This window comes from Lissotriton vulgaris, chromosome 2_1 (assembly GCF_964263255.1).
Source record: "Lissotriton vulgaris chromosome 2_1, aLisVul1.2, whole genome shotgun sequence".
Lineage (NCBI taxonomy): Eukaryota > Metazoa > Chordata > Amphibia > Caudata > Salamandridae > Lissotriton > Lissotriton vulgaris.
The window spans coordinates 754537881-754557195 of NC_141687.1; the positions used below are offsets into that span (position 1 = coordinate 754537881).

A 19315-nucleotide genomic window follows, 5' to 3' on the forward strand; every position below is an offset into this window, starting at 1 on the left:
CGAACAGGACCGTGAGTTAGACCGGTCCTCCTCCCTGACCTGTAAGTATTTATTGGGATGGCCCTCACAATCCAAGTTCCATGACCGCACAGAGAGCATTCAGACCTATGCAGTGGTTGGGGAAATATTCCTTAAAGAAAGCTTGGCTTTGTTGAAATTCTCCAAGAGCCTGCCATGCCTATCTTGGCTCTGTGGGTGAATCGGGCATAAGAAAACTGGACCGCATTCTGCAAATTTAGCGATTTGATCTCCATAAGTGCTTGACTTCAGAAAAGTGAACTTCAATTTCACAGTTAGTTGTTATAATTATTTTGAATTGCAGGCATCCTAATATATCCACTATAAACTGCGATCAGACATATTCTGATAATTTCACATTTGGCCCCTTTTACTGCTGGGATCCTGGTGCACAGGTTGCAGAAAACATATTTGTCTCCCATAGAGGACTCTCAAGCTGTATTCTTAACTTACTATAAGAAATTGAGTTAGTAGATGAGGGGAGTAAAATTATACTCAAGCAGGAACCACAAACCTTGCCAGAGTGAAGTCAGAAGCAACCTCAAATTAACCTGTGTTCAACCCCCTGGTAGTTTGGCACAGAGCAATCAGGTTTAACTCAGAGGCAATGTGTGAAGTATTTGTGTATTTGGTCATTACTCACCCTGTTGCTGGTGTGTCTGGTCATGTTGAGCAGTGTTCGGTTCCCCAACTCCAGTCAACATCTCCGCACTGATGACTGTGGACACCGTTTCCTCCATCTCATCCAGCTCCTCCTGTGGCGCAGGACTCCCACCTCGAGTCTGCATTGCGGCCTTCTGGTGGTTGGTGAGTTTCCGCTTGGTTTTGCGCTTGAAGTCATTCCAGCACCTCTTGACCTCTTCCATTGTCCTCTTCAGCACTCCCACTGCATTCACCTTGTCTACGATGGACTGCCATAGTCCAATTTTTTGTTGCCAATGACACAATGGAGGTGACAATCAGGATCCTGTTTTCCTGCAGCTTGAAGCGCTTCTTCTTACTCTTCTTCTCCTTGGCCTTTCCTGCCCAGGCAGGTCATCCGGGGGCCTTGTGGGGTTCTGGTTCTCCTCAGTACTGGCTCCGGCAACATCCATTGTGCTTCGCTGTTGTTCAATATTTGTTATTCAGGTTTTTTTTCCACTTTTATGGTGATTTTTCACACCTGGCACGTGTGAATTGCAGGCCTGTTCACAGCTTTTTTTGCGTTCGTGTTTCGCATTTTTGTGGCATGGCATTGATTTTAACACACTCAGTTGACGTGTTAGTTGAAGACTATCGCATGGTACCGGCGTTTTGAGAATACTTGGTTAACACAGCGTAATTTTCCCACAATACACGATGTTGGAAGTTGCATTAGGTAACTTTTATGATGGTTATCACACGTTCTTGAGAATATGCCCCTTTGTGTGAACAGTGTCGCATCTGCAATTTGTTTTGAACTGAACTATTTCTACCATTTGAAAGTCATATTTTTAGTACTGTACTGTTGATTTTTGTTTCTTTCGTCTTGTCTTGTTTCAGATCAAGATTACTTATTTTTCTAAACTGGTGTGGTGTCCATTTATAGTGTTTCACTGTATTACTGTATGTGTTCACAAATGCTTTACACACTCCCTCTGAGATAAGCTTGTCTGCTCATGCCAAGCTACCAAGGGGGTGCGCAGGGGCTATTTTGGTAGTGTATCCCCCTTACCATGACTAGGAAGAAGGGTCCCTATTTGGACAAAGATACCTACCTCCCCCAACTAGAGACCCCCATTTCTAACAGTACCATTTACCTATTTCCGGGACTGCCCACATATGCGCCAGTAGGTATTTTTCCACATATGTCATGCATATGTGCACATTTTACACATATGCAGTCAGAATGTACACACATGGAAATACATTGCCCACTGCGACAAGACAGCCAGAGCCACACTGCTGGCCTCTCGGGAAACTCGTAAGATAGCGGTGGGGAGGCCACAGGTGTAGCAGTCTCCTAGCAGTCACGGATGCAGTCCATCCACAGTCGGACCACCAAATTCGTAATAATGGTATAAAACCACTTTATAAGAGGGTACAGTTAGAAGGCCATGTAACCTGCTGTATTATGTGGGAAAATATGTAATTGCCTAACATATATTTTCAGAGTCTGAATATTGTCTTCTCTGGTTGATAGAGGTTACACAGTTATCTCCTGTATGGAACTGTGGGGCATATTATCAAGCCTGTGCGCTAAAATTATCGCCGCTTTATCGGCCGAAAACGGCCGATAAAGCGGCGATAATGGGCTTGATAATATGCTCTATGGAATTCCAATCGAAGCACATGTTAGATGTGAAGACGTTTTCGGCCGATAAAGCGGCGATAATTTTAGCGCACAGGCTTGATAATATGCCCCTGTATATTTAATGATTCACATAGCTATATAGTTGGCCACACAGGTGGTTATGTTTTATTGCCAAGCAGTGTGCATCACTTTCTAAACAGTGACGTGCAGGCAGATATTTTGGAAAAGGCAACAGGGCTTTAATTATTAGCAAACAAAATACAACGAAACAGGCCAAAATGTACCATTCTAAATATTATTCCACAGCAGAATATTAATGTTGTGATGATGGTCATTCTTTCAGACAGTTCATCTGCAGCTCCAGTATTTCTTTGGAAAAGGCATATTTCTCAATTCCCGGAAGAACTGAAAATGTTGAAACTTGCAAATCCTTCAGATTCTGGGCCAGTTTCAACATTTTACCCATATGTTCAAACTCTTTATTTATTTCCAAGTAGTGGAATGGCTTACAAAAACATCAATAGTAATCGGAAAATAATTAGAAATTACTGAATTTTATTCCCTATAACGCAATGTTCAATTCCTTTGCAAGTCTTAATTTACAGGATGACTTGGGCTCACAAAATGATACAAAAAAAAATACAGATTTTCTTTTATCAGAAAAACACAGCAAATTTGGATTGCAGGAGAAGTGACTTAACCCATCAGTATTATCACAGGTTTGAGATGGACGTTTCAAGACACTAGAGCTCATAAATGTGTGTAATAATCACCAAGATTTTAGTTAAAAATAACCGGTTCTTGCATTGAACATTTACAGAGCTATGAACAAAAGTAACTTACACTTGTGAGTAATTAACACATGTCGTTTAGTCTTACAATTTTGAGCAACTGTACTTATTTTGACTATTAACAAAATCTTGGTGTAAAGTTACTCAAAAGTGTAGGCTTACATGTCTCTACCACTTGAAAAAGGGGATGGAGACAAATTTACAAGTGTAAGTCACTACTGTCAAAAACAAACAGTAGTACGTCAAGCACCACACACTGCCAACCATTGATACTGGAACACCCTCCCATTGAAAATAATAGAAACTGGTGGAGCTTTTCAAAAAGGCAAGTTACGCTTGTGAGTAATTTACATATAGGGTTCACTCTTGAGTAACTGTACTATGCTTGCCTATTAACAAAATCTGAGTGTAAAGTTTCTCAAAAGTGTACACTTACATGTCTCTAACACCTGAAAAAGGAGGGTGAGATGGTGTAAAATTTACAAGTGTAAGTTACTACTGCCAAAAAGAAATAGTAGTAGGTCAATCACCACACACGGCCTACCAATGACAACACAAAACCCTCCCGTTGAAAATAATGGAAACTGATGGTGTTTTTCACAAAGGTAAGTTACAGTAGTGAGCAATTTCCACATGGAATTTACTGTTACACTATTAGGTAATATTATTAATTCTGGCTATTCACAAAATCTGAATGTAAAGTTACTCAAGCATGTATACTTACACATCTCCACTTCTGGGAAAGGAATGAAGTCAAATAAAGGAGTGTAAAATACTATGGCAAAAAAGAAACAGTAGTAAGTAGAGCATCATACATAGCCAAATACAAGTTGGAGAACAATACCGTCCCACTGACGATAACGGAGACAGGGTTTTAACATATAACCTCATAGGAAATAATATTTGATTAAATTACATTATTTAAAATAGTTAAAAAATATAAATAATATTAAGTGATATTAAAAGATATTTAAAAATAAAGCATGTATTATTTATTTAAAAAGTATTTAAAAACTATTTTTGAATTAAAAAATTAGAGTAATATTATATTTTATTAAAATATAATTAAATTACTTTCAATTAATACTATTCATCATTTGTAATAGTTATGCATGCATAACAATTTTTTTTTAATTTAGGTGGAAATGTATTTTTTAATTTAAACTTCAGTAAACATTTTTTTATTTAATTGAATATATTGTAATTAATTAAGGATTTGGTTGGTAATTCAGCTACTTCTGAATTTTAATTTAGTTCTACATTTACAACAAACCTATACATTTATCATTCATTAATATTCAACATGAAATATGCTTACTAATTTATTATAAAGTTTAATAAATGTTATATATTTTCCCTATACCTTGCTGTACGGAGATCTCCACCCTGCCTGTGGAGCCACTCTATGGGACAGCATAGAGAAAAGTAAAAACAAAAATACAAATATGTTTATGTTAAATGTTAATGTAAATATATCCTATATTTATATGTTAATATTTAATATGTAGTGCACAATTAAAAAAATGCTACTGCACAGTTAGCTTAATTTTTAACTGAATCTTTAATTAATTTAAGTATATTAAATTAAATAACACTTATTTTTCTGAAGTGTAAGTTAAACCTCACTTAAACTCTTCCATGTCTTCATTCTAATTAAAAATTTTGCATAGCAGATTCGAATGAGGAAGTAGCCAAACCTTTTGACAAACACCCTAAGGTAAGTAGGCAAATACTGTAAGGCAACACTAGCAGGAATTTTTTTTATCATTCTTCCTTTTTGGGTGGAAATTTGTAATAATGATAATGCTCTTAACTCTGTGCATTTTTGCCTTGAAACTCATTGAAATGTCTTCACTTAGGTCATCTCACAGTGCAAGGGTAACAAGAAAAACTGCACTTGTAGCTCCTGTGACCCTGTGACAGTTGCAGATTCCTAGATGTACACCTTCTCTTTTTCTCTCCACCGGGAAAATAGTGTTACCATACAGACACCCCTTTCCCTAAACCCCCACCAGTTTTGGAGATGTTCCTATACCATTCCTACCCTGAAAATAAATCTACTTGTACCCTTGGAAGGTGCTGATACTCTATTAGGATCTATAGGATTGGAATGGGCTGAGAAAAAGTTTGTAAGTAACATTTGGTTGTATCAAAATTCATAATATTTCCACCCCAGAATGCCAACTACCCAACTCTGGAAAAACATTTTCTCACACAAAAATACACCTGTGGGTAAATCATTTTGCAAGCATAAAATCATGTCTGTCAATAGAACATTGGCTTTACATTAATAGAAATGCAATTTCCAGGACTAAATGGAACTGAGGTCTTGTGTCTGTGTCGGATTTTTATTGTTCACCTCAATAAACACAACATCACTGGTGTCCACTGAGCAACTCCATGACATGAATTGAGATGTAAAGGCAAGGCCCTTATGTTAGAAGGATCATCCAAAGTGAATTAAAGAGTCACTACTGTCATCTCACCAGGCTGAGAAGAACTGGCAGTGGTATCAGCATTAATATAATTGAAGGGACTGACGATTTTTTACCTGTCACTTTCCAGAAGTTGGGGGGGGGGGGGGTTTACTGGCCACTCCTGTTAAAATGTTTGTCTCTTTTAGCTGGGTCATGTGATCCAGCTATATGGGACATGGGTAGAGGTTGAGGGTGGTCCACTTCTTTTTGGCTAGGTTCATGCTATATAAGCATCATATACATGGATGCCAACTTGTTTAGTCTGTATGTATGAGGAAGGGTAAGCATGGAGGACTTGTGTGGTTCTTATCTATATAGAGCTAGAAATCCATTATTCCTGTTTGCAAGATGGTGATTAGAGCTGAGACTGAACACGTTCTTTGAAGTGATCTAAAGGGAGATCTGTAGTATCTGAAAGGTGTGGGTTCTGTTTGAAGTGCAAAGGCATCCCCTGACCTATTCCTGCTTCCATATCTCCAGTGTGTAGTGGCTGGCTAGGAATTCCTCTATTATTGAGCCCATCTTTCACTTACTCCGTTAAGCGACACCCAACTCTACCAACTCCTCCTGCTGTTTCTACAGATCAAAGACTTTGGCTAGAACAGCCTTTGTAAAACACCTCAACACACAAGATGATGGATGCAATGTTGCTAAATGGCAACACATTCACCCCCAGTCACAGATCTGGGTTTAATCCATCGTTATTTTGCTCACCAAGCCACCCCAGTTCAGACATGGCCATATTCAAATCAGTCTTGGCCCTGTGCCTCATGGGAACAGTGCAGCCCGAACTGCCAAGCCATGTCTTCCCTGGACCGGAATCAAGGATCCTAGGACCGGTTTCTGACTATCAGCTGTCTTCAGCCAGGATAACTTGACTCCAGTGGCGTAGTGAGCACGGGACCCACGTCTGGGCATACCCTTCCCACATAGGGTGAACAGCAAAACACACAAGATGATGGACGGAATGTTGCACAATGGCAAAACATTCACCCCCAGTCACAGATCTGGGTATAATCCATCGTTATTTTGCTCACCAAGCCACCCCAATTCAAACATATGCAAATCATTATTGGTCCTGTGCCTCATGGGAACAGTCCAGCCCGAACTGCCAAGCCATGTCTTCCCTGGACCGGAATCAAGCTCAAACGCTCCGTCATCACCTTTGGTATCGCTTTGTTCGCCCTAAGTTGGCAGGGTATGCTCAGACGTGGTCCCTTGCTCACTTTACCACTGGATTCAAGAGAGCCTGGCTGATGAGGATTATAAATCCGAAACTGGACCCAGGATGCTTGTTTCCGGTCCAGGGAAGACATGGCTTGACAGTTCGGGCTGGACTGTTCCCATGAGGCATAGGGTCAGACTGATTTGCATATGGCCATGTCTGAACTGGGGTGGTGGAGTGAGCTAAAGAATGATGATGGATTAATCCCAGATCAGTTGACTGGGGGTGAGTGTTTGATTTTCTCAAACGTTTCGTCCATCATCACCTTTGGTATTGCTTTGTTCGCCCTAAGTTGGCAGGGTATGCCCAGACGTGGGTCCCTTGCTCACTCTACCACTGGATTCAAGAGAGCCTGGCTGATGAGGATTATGAATCCGAAACCGGTCCCAAGATGCTTGTTTCCGGTCCAGTGAAGACATGGCTTGGCAGTTGGGGCTGGATTGATCCCATGAGGCACAGGGTCAAACTGATTTGCATATGGCCATGTCTGAACTGGGGTGGTGGAGTGAGCTAAAGAATGCTGATTGATTAAACCCAGATCAGTTGACTGGGGCTGAGTGTTTGATTTGCTCAAACACTCCGTCCATCATCACCTTTGGTATCGCTTTGTTTGCCCTAAGTTGGCAGGGTATGCCCAGACGTGGGTCCTTTGCTCACTCTACCACTGGATTCAAGAGAGCCTGGCTAATGAGCATTATGAATCCAAAACCGGTCCCAGGATTCTAGTTTCTGGTCCAGGTAAGACATGGCTTGGCAGTTTGGGCTGGACTGTTACCATGAGGCATAGGGTCATACTGATTTACATATGGCCATGTCTGAACTGTGGTGGTGGACTGAGCTAAAGAATGGTGATGGATTAAACCCAGATCAGTTGACTGGGGGTGAGTGTTTGATTTGCTCAAATGCTTCGTCCATCATCACCTTTGCTATTGCTTTGTTCGCTCTAAGTTGGCAGGGTATGCCCAGACGTGGGTTCCTTGCTCACTCTACCACTGGATTCAAGAGAGCCTGGCTGAGGAGGATTATGAATCCAAAACCAGTCCCAGGTACTTGTTTCCGGTCCAGAGAAGACATGGCTTTGCAATTCGGGGTGGACTTTTTCCATGAGGCACAGGGTCAGACTGATTTGCACATGGCCATGTATGAACTGGGGTGGTGGAGTGAGCTAAAGAATGGTGATGGATTAAACCCAGATCAGTTGACTGGGGGTGAGTGTTTGATTTGCTCCTCAAACGCTCCGTCCATCATCACCTTTGGTATCGCTTTGTAAAACACCTCAGCACCTTAAATAACATACTTAACCTAAAACAGAAAGGGGCTTTGAAATTCAAAGTTATGTCTGCGACCCATAGATAAATACTAGATACAAACCATATGTCAGAGTGCCAGGATACACTTGACCATGAACGGAGGCCCACTGTTCCAGTATTGGGTGCCCTTAAGTGACGCCTAATCATTGACCCACTGCCACCTTCTGCCACTACTGCTTTGCATATTATAGCTTTTATATGAAAACAAATGATCTGACAGATCATTTGTTTGCCTGTATTAGCTGGGATTTTTACCCTGCCAGCAGAAGAGGGCTCCAATAACTCTATAGTGCATGTGCCAGCTCAAGGCTGTTATAGCCCGACCAAACAGAAACACAATACATATCTGAAATGCTGCACTACAGTCACACAGTGCAGCATGTCAGATAATGAAGCTTCAGGTCTTGTAAATCACATGCCCTCTTGCTCTGTCAGAAGCTGCAATAGGGGAAAAAAGTCAACCCAGTTCGTTCAATCCTATTCCAGCTTCTGATTGGGTGGAAGCTCGTGGGTCTGCCTCTGACTGCTGGAGACTGACAGCGAGTCGGAAATCGTGCGCCTTCCACAAGTACATTTTTGTGTTTAAAAGTCTATGAGTTGGGAGTCCATGTCTATGTATGTGTGAATGTCCTTGTGTGTGTGCCTGCAACTGTGTGTATGAATGTCTGCTTATGTCTGGCCTTGATATTTGGCATGACCCGAGGCAGAATACTGGATAGTGCTTTTGGGCCGCACCATTTCCATAATTCACCAGCCGTCATTGCACTGCTGTGTTCCAGCGTTTTAAGCTCAGGACTGAGTGGCTTACAGCTCTATTGCCAAGTCAGTAACAGACTTGTGAAGTCTGAAATTGTGTTTCTGTCCTTGAGGGAGGAAGCCATCTAGTGTGGATTGAGCTGCAAGAAGGTACCCCTACAGTCTAAATTCCTATCTAGAATAGTTGGTTATAGTACAGCAGCAAGTTGATTAAGGAAGGGCAAAGGGTTCAAAAAAGCAACTCTATGTCAATCCTGCTAGGGTCTAGTAGAAGGTTAAACATAGAAAGAACTGTGGTATGCCCCATTCATCTCCTAATATCTTAGTGTGTGCCCATGTTTCTCCGAACAGGACCGTGAGTTAGACCGGTCCTCCTCCCTGACCTGTAAGTATTTATTGGGATGGCCCTCACAATCCAAGTTCCATGACCGCACAGAGAGCATTCAGACCTATGCAGTGGTTGGGGAAATATTCCTTAAAGAAAGCTTGGCTTTGTTGAAATTCTCCAAGAGCCTGCCATGCCTATCTTGGCTCTGTGGGTGAATCGGGCATAAGAAAACTGGACCGCATTCTGCAAATTTAGCGATTTGATCTCCATAAGTGCTTGACTTCAGAAAAGTGAACTTCAATTTCACAGTTAGTTGTTATAATTATTTTGAATTGCAGGCATCCTAATATATCCACTATAAACTGCGATCAGACATATTCTGATAATTTCACATTTGGCCCCTTTTACTGCTGGGATCCTGGTGCACAGGTTGCAGAAAACATATTTGTCTCCCATAGAGGACTCTCAAGCTGTATTCTTAACTTACTATAAGAAATTGAGTTAGTAGATGAGGGGAGTAAAATTATACTCAAGCAGGAACCACAAACCTTGCCAGAGTGAAGTCAGAAGCAACCTCAAATTAACCTGTGTTCAACCCCCTGGTAGTTTGGCACAGAGCAATCAGGTTTAACTCAGAGGCAATGTGTGAAGTATTTGTGCAACACTTCAAACAGTAGCACAGTGAAAACACACCACAAAAGGATCCCACTCCAAATGTAGAAATATATATTAATCGTTAATGAATAAATCAAGACCAAAATGGTAAATATCCAAACAGTTTAACTGGAGATGTGCAATTTGAAAGATTTCAGTGAAAATAGTGACTAAAAGTACAAAGCGCCAACTGTGGATATCTAGTCACGCTGGACTGGGACAAAATCAGAAGTTCTGACCAACCTCGATGGAGTGTGGGCTGGCTGTAGGGACCCAGATAGGCTAGCTGAACAAGAGTACCGTAAGTCCTGGTTGAGGAACATTGTGTGGTTCCGTATTGAGGATGCAAAGAGAAGATGAGGCAATTCACCTGGTTCAAGAAGGTGCGAAGCTGCGATGAGAGATCCTGTGTTCTCGTCGAGAATCCCGTCAATGAGGGGCTCACGATATGAAGTCCGGTGTCAAGGATGCATCCATCACACAGTCGAGGCGATGCACTGCTTCTCAGGAGCTGCAAGGCTGTGATGAGAGAACCTGCACCATAGTCTAGGCTGCCATTGACAAGAGATTTGAGATGTGAGGGCCTGTTGCTGGGAAGCTTCGCACAACAGTGAGTCTGATGTGGGATGCGAGATCGATAGGGTGTCCTTGCACCAAGGTAAATCTCTCAGCAGTGGCAATGCATTGGTTCTACTCAGGCTGCGTTGAACGGCAAAGGATATCCAGCAGTTTTGCTTTTCCCACTGGATCCAGGGTACAGGACTGGAGCGGCTCCACTTGGCAGAGTAGGTCTCACAAAAGGCAGATCCCGGTGCCAGGTCAAGGTTGTTTGAGCCTTCAGTCTCTGAGGCTTTATTCAGGAAGCCAGCCAACTAGCCCATGGAGTTACTCTGGAGTCTTGGGTTCAACAGATCAAAGACAAGCCCTTCTCACCCAGGCAAGAGGGCAGCAGGCAACAGATCAGCACAGCAGGGCAGCAGTCCTTCGGAGCAGCAGTCTAGCAGAGGGGCAGTTCTTTAAACAGCACAGAAGTCCTTCCTCCTGTCAGAGTTCACAGGCCCAGAAGTATACTGAAGGGTTGTATCTGAGGTCCAATATTTATATCTGGCCTTTCTTTGAAGTGGAAGAGGTTTCTAGAGTTTCTCCTTTGACGTCAACAGGTTTCCTGCCTTCTCTTGCCCTGCCTTCAGAATAACTATGGGGAGTATGTACCAGGGAAACTAAGACAATGAATGTTGGAACGCGTTCTTGGAACCGAACGATCCCTGTAAACCATGTGATGGGCACTGAAACCAGAGTCATCAGTACCCATCCAATGTTCCCAAGGAAAGAGGTTTTGGGAACACACAATAAATTAACATAAGAAATTAACATAAGAAGTTAAAATGAAAAAGTAATCAACATGTGCGTGTTCGTGCTGGTGGAGAAGGCAAACAATGGGTCACAGGCTGGCGAAGTGGACCTGAGGTCAAGTATTGCAGCAGCGCCTTGCTGCTGGGTGTGCGCGCTGTCTCAGCGTTACTTGCTATTTTTAATGCCCGTTTTGTATTTTATTTTATATTTGTTAGTTCTCCCCTGGTTTTAGCCACAGGGTCTCTGGCCACTCACCTGCACTCTTATTTTGTCACCCCACCGCTGTTTAGCGGGTCCGGTTTCCGGGGAGGCATTGGGCAGGGAGCGCCATCTTTGAGCGGGAGGGGAACTGTGGCCGCCATCTTTGAGCGTTCTTGCGCTCGGGGACAGTGTGAGCTGCCTATTTAAGGCAGAGTATTCACTGGGACAGCCTGGCAAAGTGGACCTGAGGTCAAGTATTGCAGCAGCGCCTTGCTGCTGGGTGTGCGCGCTGTCTCAGTGTTACTTGCTATTTCTAATGCCCGTTTTGTATTTTATTTTATATTTGTTAGTTCTTCCCTGGTTTTAGCCACAGGGACTCTGGCCACTCACCTGCACTCTAATTTTGTCACCCCACCGCTGTTTAGCGTGTCCGGTTTCCGGGGAGGCATTGGGCAGGGAGCGCCATCTTTGAGCGGGAGGGGAACTGTGGCCGCCATCTTTGAGCGTTCTTGCACTCGGGGACAGTGTGAGCTGCCTATTTAAAGGACTCCTCTGAATGCGCAGCGGGAGCGCCTTCTCTGCACCTGAGTCGTGCCAGAGTCCCGCCCGTCTGCGCTCGTTCGCGTCTCGGAAGTCGGCGAGGCAGGCCTGTAGTAATTTTGATGTCCTGTTTTGTCGTTTGGTGGCTGAGACGTATTATTGGTTCCTATGCTCACTTACTCTTTTACTGAGTTATTAGCGCTACGAGGATCTATCTCCTCTTGCCACCATGTTTTCCCAGGTGGCCGCTCTCTTAGGAAGGGCTGCTCTGGCTGTGGCTGGAATATGCTGAGTCGGGAAGGCTTACTGCCTGTATCCACACCACCATACGTCCTCTGTCATCTGCTTAACACCAGATCTCTTAGTAGACATTCCACTGACATCTGGAATCTGCTATCTGATTCTAAAACCTCGTGCCTGTTCCTTACAGAGACTTGGCTTAGTGAATGTTCCGGCCCTGATGTTGCCACTGCTCTCCCTCCAAATTACACCATCTATAGGAAGGACCGAGTGGTTGGTCGGGGTGATGGTGTGGCAATAGTTGTTGACAAGAGTCTCTCTTGCTCGACATTCCCTGTGGATAACATCAAGGGCAGCGAAGCCTTAGGCTTCTCTCTCAAGCTATCTCCCCGTCAAACTTGTACAGGGATTATCATCTACAGGGCACCTGGCCCTTTAGGCTCCTTTTTTGAGGATCTTCAGGCGGCACTTTCTGTACCTTGCCTGAGATCGGAGCATTGTATCCTACTGGGAGATTTCAATCTCCATATGGATAACACTGTTGATCCTGATACCATTAAGCTCCTGGACATAGTTTGTCCGTTAGGGCTGACCCCTCTCACTTTTTAGCCCGACTCATATCAAAGGCCATACGATCGATCAGATCTTTTCTACTAGGTCTATCGAGGATTCTCCACCACTTCCTGTTCTTTGTTCTGACCATTTTTTAATTGAATTTTGCATCTCCGTTATAGCCATGCCCAGTGCTAGAGGAGCGAAAAATACCAGAAGGGTGTCTCGGCCGTTCTATCGAGTTACGGCAGAAACGCTTTCTGCCGCTCTTGGCCAATATCCCTGCCCCCTATCTGGTGACCTGGAGCAAGATATTGAATTGGTCCAGAAGTGGCTCGAAACTAGGTTTGAGGAGCTAGCCCCTGGTAAGCCAGTCAACTCTGTGGGTAAACATACTTCGGCCCCCTGGTTTACTCCTCTTCTTGGTAGGATGCGCCAAGACTGCAAGAGGGCAGAAAGTGTCTGGAGGCGTTTGTATGACCCAGAAGATAAAAGTAAATACTGGGAGTTAATTCGACTCTACCACAAGCATATTTTGGATGCAAAAAAAGTCTATTTGGAGCACAGAATTGACGCAGCAGAATGTATGGGTAAAGACATTTTTAGAATTGTACAAGAGTTTATTTCTCCTGTCTCGAGCTTCCCTATCCACTCCCACACCGAAGCCTGGATCAGCCAACTCAGTGAGTTCTTTATTAATAAAATCAAATTTATTCAAGACTCTTTTCCTAGGGCGGGCCTTAGCCCAGGTGTCTGTCATCTGACACCTATGCCACCACTCCTGATGGAGAAAGGACCTCTGCTTTTGGATTTTCCTTCCATCTCTCATGCTTCCTCTCTTGACTTCCTGACTCGGCTTAAATCAGGCTCGCCGCTCGATCCTTGTCCTGCTAAATGCCTTGGGAGAGTGGCGCCGGCAATTAACATCTTGCTCAATCCACTGCTCAATGCCTCCCTGACATCTGGAGAGGTCCCCATGGCCTGGAAGCACGCCCTGATTCTGCTGCTGTTGAAAAAAAACATCTTTAGATCCCCTTGTTCACGCGAATTATAGACCAATCTCCCTCCTTCCCTCTCTGGCTAAGGTGATTGAGAAACATGTGCACCTCTCTATTTCCAGCTTTATAGAGAACAACAACATCCTGCACGATTCTCAATCGGGTTTCCATGTGAATTACAGCACGGAGACAGCTCTATTAGAGATTACCGATAACATTCGAGAGACTTTGGACGGAGGAGGGAAAGCCATCTTGGTGATGTTGGATTTGTCGGCGGCGTTCGACACCGTGCCCCACGACGGTCTCCTTTTAAGACTCTGGGAGATCGGTCTTCGTGGGACGGTGTGGAAATGGTTTAAGTCATTTCTAACCAACCACCGACAAGTGGTCTGGGCACCTCCGTTTTCCACTGAAATGCCGCCGCTGGAGGTGGGGGTACCTCAGGGGTCTATCCTGAGCCCACCCTTTTCAATATCTACATGGCCCCTCTGGCGGCGGTAGCGGAATCTTTTGGTGCCCAGATCATATCCTATGCTGATGACACCCTGCTACTTTTTACGTGTAACAAGGGGGAAGACTTTGAAAGCGGTCGGATCAGGGAATGTCTGGAAGCCGTGTTTGATTGGTTTCAGAGGCATAGTCTGAAGTGTAATTCAGACAAGTCAGAGCTGCTTTTCTTCGGAAGTCCTCCGGATCCCGGCTGGAAGACTTGGTGGCCTCGTGACATGTCTCCGCCCGAGGATACCTCGCTAAAAGCTAAAAATCTTGGAGTCGTGTGCGATGTTGATCTTTCTTTTAGACCCCAGATTGTAGGGCTGACAGGAAAGTGCTTCGGCGTTCTGAAAATGTTGCGGAAGTTGCTTCCTCTAATATCCCTTCATCACAAAAAAATTATTGTTCAGGCCTTGATAGGCTTGCGTCTTGATTACGCGAACGCTCTCTATGTAGGCCTTCCTAAATATCTCTTGGCACGCTTGCAGGTCGTGCAGAACTCGGCTGCGAGAGCCATCTTTGGATTACCGCGAAGGGCTCGAGCGTCGGAGTTGCTTGAGAGACTTCATTGGCTTCCGATCGCCAAGAGAGTCACTTTTAAGATCTTGACTCTGGGCTTTAAAGCTCTCCACTCGACTGGCCCTAATTACCTTGGGAAGCGGATGACCTTCTGTGCTCCCAGGAGGTCTTTAAGGTCCGCCCTGCAGGCCAAAGCCGCTGTGCCCACTATTAGACGTGCTCGTACTGGAGGCCGCTCCTTCCGGTATCTGGCACCTCGTTGTTGGTATGAGCTTCCCTTCGCTTTGAGAACTACCTCTAACTTGCTTGTTTTTCGAAAAGACTTGGCTCTTCTCCCAGTAATTCTGCGCTGCCATGCTGAGGGCGTTGTGTTTGTGTACTTTTCTTCTATCTCTCTTTGCCAAAGCGCCGGGACACTCCATGGAGTAGCCGTGTGCTATAGAAGAGCCCTTTTATAACATAACATATAACATAACAGATCCGCCTTTGGAGATCAATTCTATTACACAATGAGTGTTTGCTCAAGCATCCCTTGCTGGTAGGCATAGTGATACCAGTGGCACAGCGAATAGTGAACAGACCCCTAATAAAAGTGTTTAAGTGAGTAGATTGCGAGAATAAGGTTTTATGTTATAAGCACACAATAATAATTAAACTTTAAAAGTGACAGTCATGCATAACATCTGCATTATGTCTGAATGAAAATATGGTGAAAGGCATACATAGACATCTGTATGTTACCTGACATTAGACTATGTGAACATGCATGAACATCTGTGTGAATACACACATATCAGGAAAAGTATTAAGCATGACATACATCTGACTGAATCCGCTCCTTGGTAGCATTATCAAGTCCTTCAGCAGTTAAGTCTACATGACATATCAAACTTCCTTTCCTGCAGGAGAACAGTCAAAATGCAAGACGCATTGTAAGTAATGTCACATACAGCAAATACAACCAAATTACACAATTGTAATGATCCTACAGTGACTCTGAGGTACATTACCATACCAAATAGCAAAGAATCCCCAAAGGAGTAAAGTACTAAGCAGGCATGGATATGTATCTCTAAAGGGGCAACATTCTCTGTTTTGCAAAGGAAATTGGTGTGGGAGCTGGCAGGTGAAGAGACAAAAAGCTGCTGGACCACCCTGGCTGAAATTCTCAGTGTGAAGAACCAAGACGTATAGGGGTGGGGTTTATATATGGCAGGCCTCCACGATGGAGACTGAGAGTTCGGTGGCTCACGTAAGGAAGCCCCAGCCACATTGGGCCTTCAGTGCAGCAGCTAAGAGAAGCGCATGTCCATCCACTTAGGACTGGTCCAAGTTGTCCATAAAGAGAGTGTGCAGCCCCAGCCACCATGGGCTGGTCTTCACGCATTTGGCTGTTCCTCGAAATGCACAGGTGCCTGGGGGAAATAAAGGTAAGGGAAACATCACAGACACAAGTAACATTGCATCAAGCACATTTTAATGGTAAGTGTAGTACTTTTTAGTGGTATGTGCAGAGTGTGCATGTCTGTACTTTGCAGTGTACCGTGCAGTGAACCTGGAAGGGGGAAACCTGCTGGTGGCCAATGAGAATTTCCTAGGGTGGAGGTAAGTGACACGTGGATGCCCTATGGCGAGGGAGTGCAAACCAACCTTTCCAGCTCATTGAGAGGACAGAGTAGCCCAGGAGATCCTGACAGTATGCAGCCATTTGTGTGGAGGTATGGCACTGCCTATTCAAATGTAAGTAGGGCTGTGCCCAGCTTCGTCCTCCTCCTGCAAGTGATGGCCCATCTAGGTACACCTAGGCTTTCTATTGTGTGTGACTGTCTAGAAGGAATACACAAAGCCCAACTGTGAGCTGCACACAGTCATCTGACCCTGAGACAGGCTGGGGGCACTAAATGGCTAAGGCAGGAAAATGGCAACTTTCTAAAAGAGCATTTTCAAAATTTAAATTTAAAATCTAACTTAACAACATGACCGTATTTTTCATTACAATTCCGAAGACATCAAACAAGAGCTGGTTACTTATTCCTATTTGGAAGTTGAATCTTATTAAATGTAATAAGGTAACTTCAATGTCATCGTATGGGAGAGGCAGACCTTGCAACAGTAAAAAAAGAATGTAAGACATTTTTATTACAAGGACATATTAAAACATAGAATTACATATCTAATTTTTAAATACATTGCACCCTGTCCTGTGGGCTATTTAGGTCCTACCCTAGGGGTGATATATATATTTTATAATGGAAGGTTTGGGCCTGACAAAACATTTATTTTGCGAGGTTGAAATATCAGTTTAAAACGGCACACACAGACTGCAATGGCAGACCTCAGACATGTTTAAGGGGATACTTAAGTGGTGGGCACAATAAGTGCTCCAGGCCCACTAGTAACATTTAATTTACAGGCCCTGGGCACATGCAGTACCACTGAACTAGGAACTTACAAGTAAATTAATTATTCCACTTGTGGATAAGCCAATGTTTTAAAGAGTGAGCACATTCACTTTAGCACTGGATAACAGTCTTAAGGCAATCGACAATGGAGATCAGAAAAATAAGAGGTGTGACAGTGAAAGGTTTGGGGAAAGACAAACCTAAGGATGACAGGTCTAACATCTGCCTTCTAGAATAGTAATATCTTGTGCAGGGATGGGTTCTGCATTTTGTTGGGGCGGAAGCACTGTCTTGCAGGAAGTAGCACAAAACCAGGCGAGCATTGTGGGACTTAGAAACCAGCTGGGGAGGCTGTGAAAAAAGATCTAATCCATTTTCCAGTGTGTCATTCCAGAGAACTTTCCCAGTCTTAAATTATTATTGCCTTATCAACTGCCTTCAGCCAATCTGGTGCATTTGTTCAATACTTGACAAGGCATGGCAGGGACCTTTGGGGAAGTCCACAAAGTCTGTGAAAGGCTTCTGAACCCGGGTATCATCAGATTAAAATAATACCCACTCCAGTGATGCTTTGCAAGGAAAGGTCTAATCGTTTTAGAGTCAAAGCTGTTATGTAAACCCATAGGCAGAGGATTATAAATTGTAAAAGACCATTTGTTGAAATGCCTTTTACATTGTGTCACATTGCTTTTTTTTCTCCATATACATTTATGTTTTTATTTGTTGTATTTAGCTCCGTGTTTAATAAAATGCCTTTTGTTTTTAAGATAAAGCACTGGCTGGGCATTCATTTATTTACTGTTATTGTTATTGTGCTGACGTCTGAGTCTCTATCTTACTCTCCCTGCCTAGGTGACTTCAGTAGTAAGGTAGCCCCCAGACACCAGAAGTAAACGGTCGCAATTGTTACAATTAGAGCCTAGTAACCACTGACTGCCCTGCTCTCACAGGCCCCCGGTATTTCAGGGCAATTATTCTGAGGTGAAGCTTAGAACTGCCACATTTATTGCACAAATAAAAAGTGGTATAACACTTGGAGTGCAAAGAAACCAAAAGAATATGTCCATCTATGGCTTTTCTGCACTTAAAGCAATAAATTGTTAATTTTCTGTTCATTTTACTTTATATTTTGCTTCACTTTTAGGGGGAGAAACTAAAATTGGATGAACAGTTTATAAACAGTTCAGAAAATGCCTGCAACTGCCCAAAGTATAAATGCGGTAAGTACAAAATATCAAAATATCAGTTTATAAGATTCTAAGTTAAATCCGCCATGTGATACTCAAGAGCATGGATATTTATTATAATTAATATAAAAACCTTTCTCTTGCAGTCCACCACTTAAATACCGTCCTGGTCCACTCTTTTTTGAGTTCATGGAATAAAGAGACTTTATCATTTACTGCTGAAATTATTTTAACCGTAGGCTAGTCAGTAATTAGTATTTTACAAATATCTGACCACATTTAGGGCCTCATTATGATGGAGGATTTTCCGCCTCCTCTGGGCCGGATGAAGCCACCTCCGGCCCGGAGGAGGCGGAAAATCCTCTGCGGACTCACCAAAGACCCACCGCCGCATTACGATGGCTGGTGGGTCTTGGTTACTGTCCGCTGCTTTTCCGCCGCGGTCAGATTACAACCGCGGCGGAAAAGCTCTCATTTGGCTGGCAGTGTCTATCAGACACCGCCAGCCAAATCAGGAAGCATTTGTAAACATGCTTTTCCGCGGCGGTTTTTCCACCGTGGAAAAGCATGTGTACTTTTGATTTTGGGGGTCCGTTGCGGGCCCCCAGGGAGTTGGCGGGTGGGGGGTGCACATGGGGGGTACCTATGGTAACCCCCAGCATTTACTTGCACAAAGCGGCAGGCACCGCGCGGTGCCTGCCGCTTTGTGCATGTAAATGTTAAACATGCACTTTTAACATTGCGGCGGGTGCTGCTTGAAGCAGCACCCGCCGCAATGTTAAATATCCAGGATGTGACCGCCTGGGTGGCGGACACATCCTAATCGCACATTAGGGAACGCCGCAGCCCATGCGGACGTTCCCTCATCCTCTGGGGTCGGGGACGGACGCAAGTCCGTCCGCGATCCTAATGAGGCCCTTAGAGTTTGGGAGAAAGATAGGCAGACCAGCCTATTACAAGTCATTATATCCGGTGGCTCTTGTAATACGGCCCATCGGAT

The 19315-nt window shown here is 43.9% G+C and overlaps 1 protein-coding gene across 1 annotated transcript in view; it reads left to right on the forward strand.

The window, feature by feature from the left end:
* The window catches only part of OTOG (otogelin), a 1187449-nt gene that overhangs the window by 998000 nt on the left and 170134 nt on the right, over positions 1 to 19315 (forward strand). The window contains exon 48 of the mRNA XM_086954148.1: positions 18273 to 18348. Coding sequence (XP_086810274.1) covers positions 18273 to 18348 — 76 coding nt within the window. The remainder of the gene's footprint in view (positions 1 to 18272; positions 18349 to 19315) is intronic.